The following is a 2,853-nucleotide window of genomic DNA, read 5'->3' as shown; positions in this document are numbered from 1 at the left end:
TGGGAGGCCAAGGCGGGCGGATCACTTGAGCTCGAGCGTTCCAGAGCAGCCTGGCCAACACAGAGAAACCCTGTCTCTACAAAATACACAAAACTTACCTGGATGTGGCAGTGCATGCCTGTAATACCAGTTACCAGGGAGGTTGAGGTGGGAGGATCCCTTGAACCCAGAAGGCAAAGGTTGCAGTGAGCTGAGATCAAGCCACTGTACTCCAGCCTGGGCGACAGAGCAAGACTGTCTTAAAAAAAAAACTTTACATCTAATTTTATTTGAATCTTTCACTTCAACTTAATTAATACGGCAATGCAGGGATTTGTTTTAGTAGTATAGTTCCAAGTGATTTGCTTCACAGTTTCTCTAGAATTAAAGCCACTTCTGTTCTTAAAGGGAGACATCGATTTTAGATTTTGCTTCTTGTTAAAGGAGCTTACACTTGTTGATTACACTTGTTGATAAGTGCAAAGTGGCATTTATCTGTGGTACAAGCAGGGCTTCTCAAACTCTAGTGTGCATACAAATCACCTGGGTATCCTCTTAAAAAGTAGATTCTAACTCCTTGGGTCTGAACTGGGGCCTGGGAGTCTGCATTTTTAACAAGCTTCAGGTGGTGCTAGTGCTGTTGGTCTGGGGCCCATACCTTGAAAAACGGAGAACTAAGCAGTGGTTTTCCAGCTGGAGTGGACATCAGAATCACCTGCAAGTTTCATTCTAATAGCTGACTGCTGGGTCCCACCCCGAGTTTCTGATTCCCAGGTGCTGCCAATGCTGCTGGCCTGGGGGCCATACTTTAAGAAACACGAGCTAGTAATGTTTCCCATATCATGAGAATCACACTTTTAAAACTACAAATTCCCGGGAGGTTTTCAAGATGGCCGATTAGGAGGAAGTCGGGATCGCAGCTCCGAAAGAAGGCGCAGAGGTCTGTAGTCACCTTTCAGGGAAAACAATATATGGTACAGGACTCAGATACTGAGATGGCCGAAGCCCCCGCCAGCGTCAGGGATGATCTGAGAGACATGTCCAGCCAGCGGGCCTCCTCTGTGAACAGCACGCACTTGGGGGAAGTCCAGGCCAGCCGAGAGCTGCAGACCCTGCCCAGGGTCCCCGCACTGTCCAGGGGGCAGGGGCAGGACTTTCCTCTGCCAGAGACTACTGACATAAAAGATGACCAAAAGGTTCTGAGACCCAAGCAGAACCTGGAGAAGGATCTGAAGGAAAACAGCACAGAGAACCCAGGACTTGCATCCCCAGAGCCTCAGCTTCCACAGGGTCCCACAGATCTGGTGAGAGCAAAGGATGGGAAGGATCCCCAGAAAAGAGCGTCTGTGGAGAATGTGGATGCTGACACAGCTTCTGCCTGCGCGGTGGAGACAGAAGCTTCGACTCACAGCGAGGACAGAGACTCTCTGAATCCGAGAGGTCCCAAAAGAAGCAAACCAGACGCCACCTCCATCTCCCAAGAAGAGCCTCAAGGAGGAGCCACACCTGTGGGCAACAGAGCATCCCCGGGACCAGCTGGGATGAATCCAGTTCATTCCCCAGGCCCTGCGGATGCAGGCCGTCACCCCGATGGCCAAGAAGCCGTGGCACTGCTGCCCTTTGCATGTGACGTGTGCAGTAAGAGGTTTAAGTATTACGGCAAGCTGGTCATCCACAAGAGATCACACACAGGAGAGAGACGCTTTCAGTGTCATCTCTGTGGCAAGCGCTTCATGCAGCGCATAGGCCTCCAACTTCACCAGCGAACCCACACTGGCGAGAAGCCCTACATGTGTGACATCTGCCAGAAGTGGTTCACCCAGAAGTCCTACTTGAAGTGTCACAAGAGAAGCCACACAGGGGAGAAGCCCTACGAATGTAAAGTCTGCAGGAAGGTTTTCACCTACACGGGGAGCCTGAAGGAGCACCTGCGTGTCCACTCCGGAGAGAAACCCTATACATGCTCCAAGTGTCTGAGAGCCTTCGGTCGGCCTGCAACCTTAAGACGCCACCAGAAAACACATCGCGAAAGCACTTCGCAGTGATCCCATCATCGAGTCTGTGTCTTCTGCACCAAGACAATGTGAATGATGATTTTCACCGATGTTATCAGATGACATTTTACACACGAAAGGAGCCTGGCCGCACACAGTGGGTGCCTCCAATATGAATCCCCTGGATGTTTCTTTAAATCCTTTTCCTCCCCTATGAGTTTCGTGTTTTGTTTCATTATGTCTATTGTTATCTTATGGGTTTATCTTGGTTCGTGTGGCTGTTCTTTCAATAAACAAACATCTTGTTAGTTTTCAGTATTGTATAACGGAAAAAAAAAAAAAAAAATGAAACTACAAATTCCCATGCTTCTCTCTTCGGGAGTCTGATTCAGTAAATTTAGGGCAAACCCAGGAATCTATGTTCTTAACAAGCACCCTAGATTGCTCATTGAAAGGTGAAACCCTCAGCCAAAGTGTTGTCTCAATCCTGACAGTCTTCAAAATGTTGTGTTAATACGGAAGTGTGAACACCCCCTGGACACCTTAAATCCCACCTCTGGATGTGGGGCATAGGATCTATGAACACACACTTTTTTTTTTTTTTTTGAGACAGAGTCTCACTGTCGCCAGGTGCCAAGCTGGAGTGCAGTGGCACAATCTCAGCTCACTGCAACCTCTGCATCCTGGGTTCAAGCAATTCTCCTGCCTCAGCCTCCCAAGTAGCTGGAACTACAGGCGCACACCACCATGCCCAGCTAATTTTTGTATTTTTAGTAGAGACAGGGTTTCACCATGTTGGCTAGGATGGTCTCGATCTCTTGACCTTGTGATCCACCTGCCTCAGCCTCCCAAAGTGCTGGGATTACAGGCTTGAGCCACC

The 2,853-nt window shown here is 49.1% G+C and overlaps 1 protein-coding gene across 1 annotated transcript; it reads left to right on the top strand.

Moving 5' to 3' along the window:
- Nucleotides 1–925: 925 nt before the first annotated feature.
- On the top strand, nucleotides 926–2,244 carry LOC105716346 (zinc finger and SCAN domain-containing protein 5A-like). The gene has a single exon (XM_064384122.1). It carries the CDS (start codon nucleotides 951–953, stop codon nucleotides 2,022–2,024), a length of 1,074 nt encoding a protein of 357 aa, XP_064240192.1. The 5' UTR covers nucleotides 926–950; the 3' UTR covers nucleotides 2,025–2,244.
- The last annotated feature ends 609 nt before the right edge of the window (nucleotides 2,245–2,853 follow it).

The sequence above is a fragment of the Aotus nancymaae genome, unplaced genomic scaffold (genome assembly GCF_030222135.1).
Source record: "Aotus nancymaae isolate 86718 unplaced genomic scaffold, 86718_ANA_hifiasm-v0.15.2.pri h1tg000036l, whole genome shotgun sequence".
NCBI lineage: Eukaryota > Metazoa > Chordata > Mammalia > Primates > Aotidae > Aotus > Aotus nancymaae.
The sequence above is the reverse complement of the archived record's forward strand: the minus strand, read 5'-3'. Positions and strand labels throughout refer to the sequence as shown.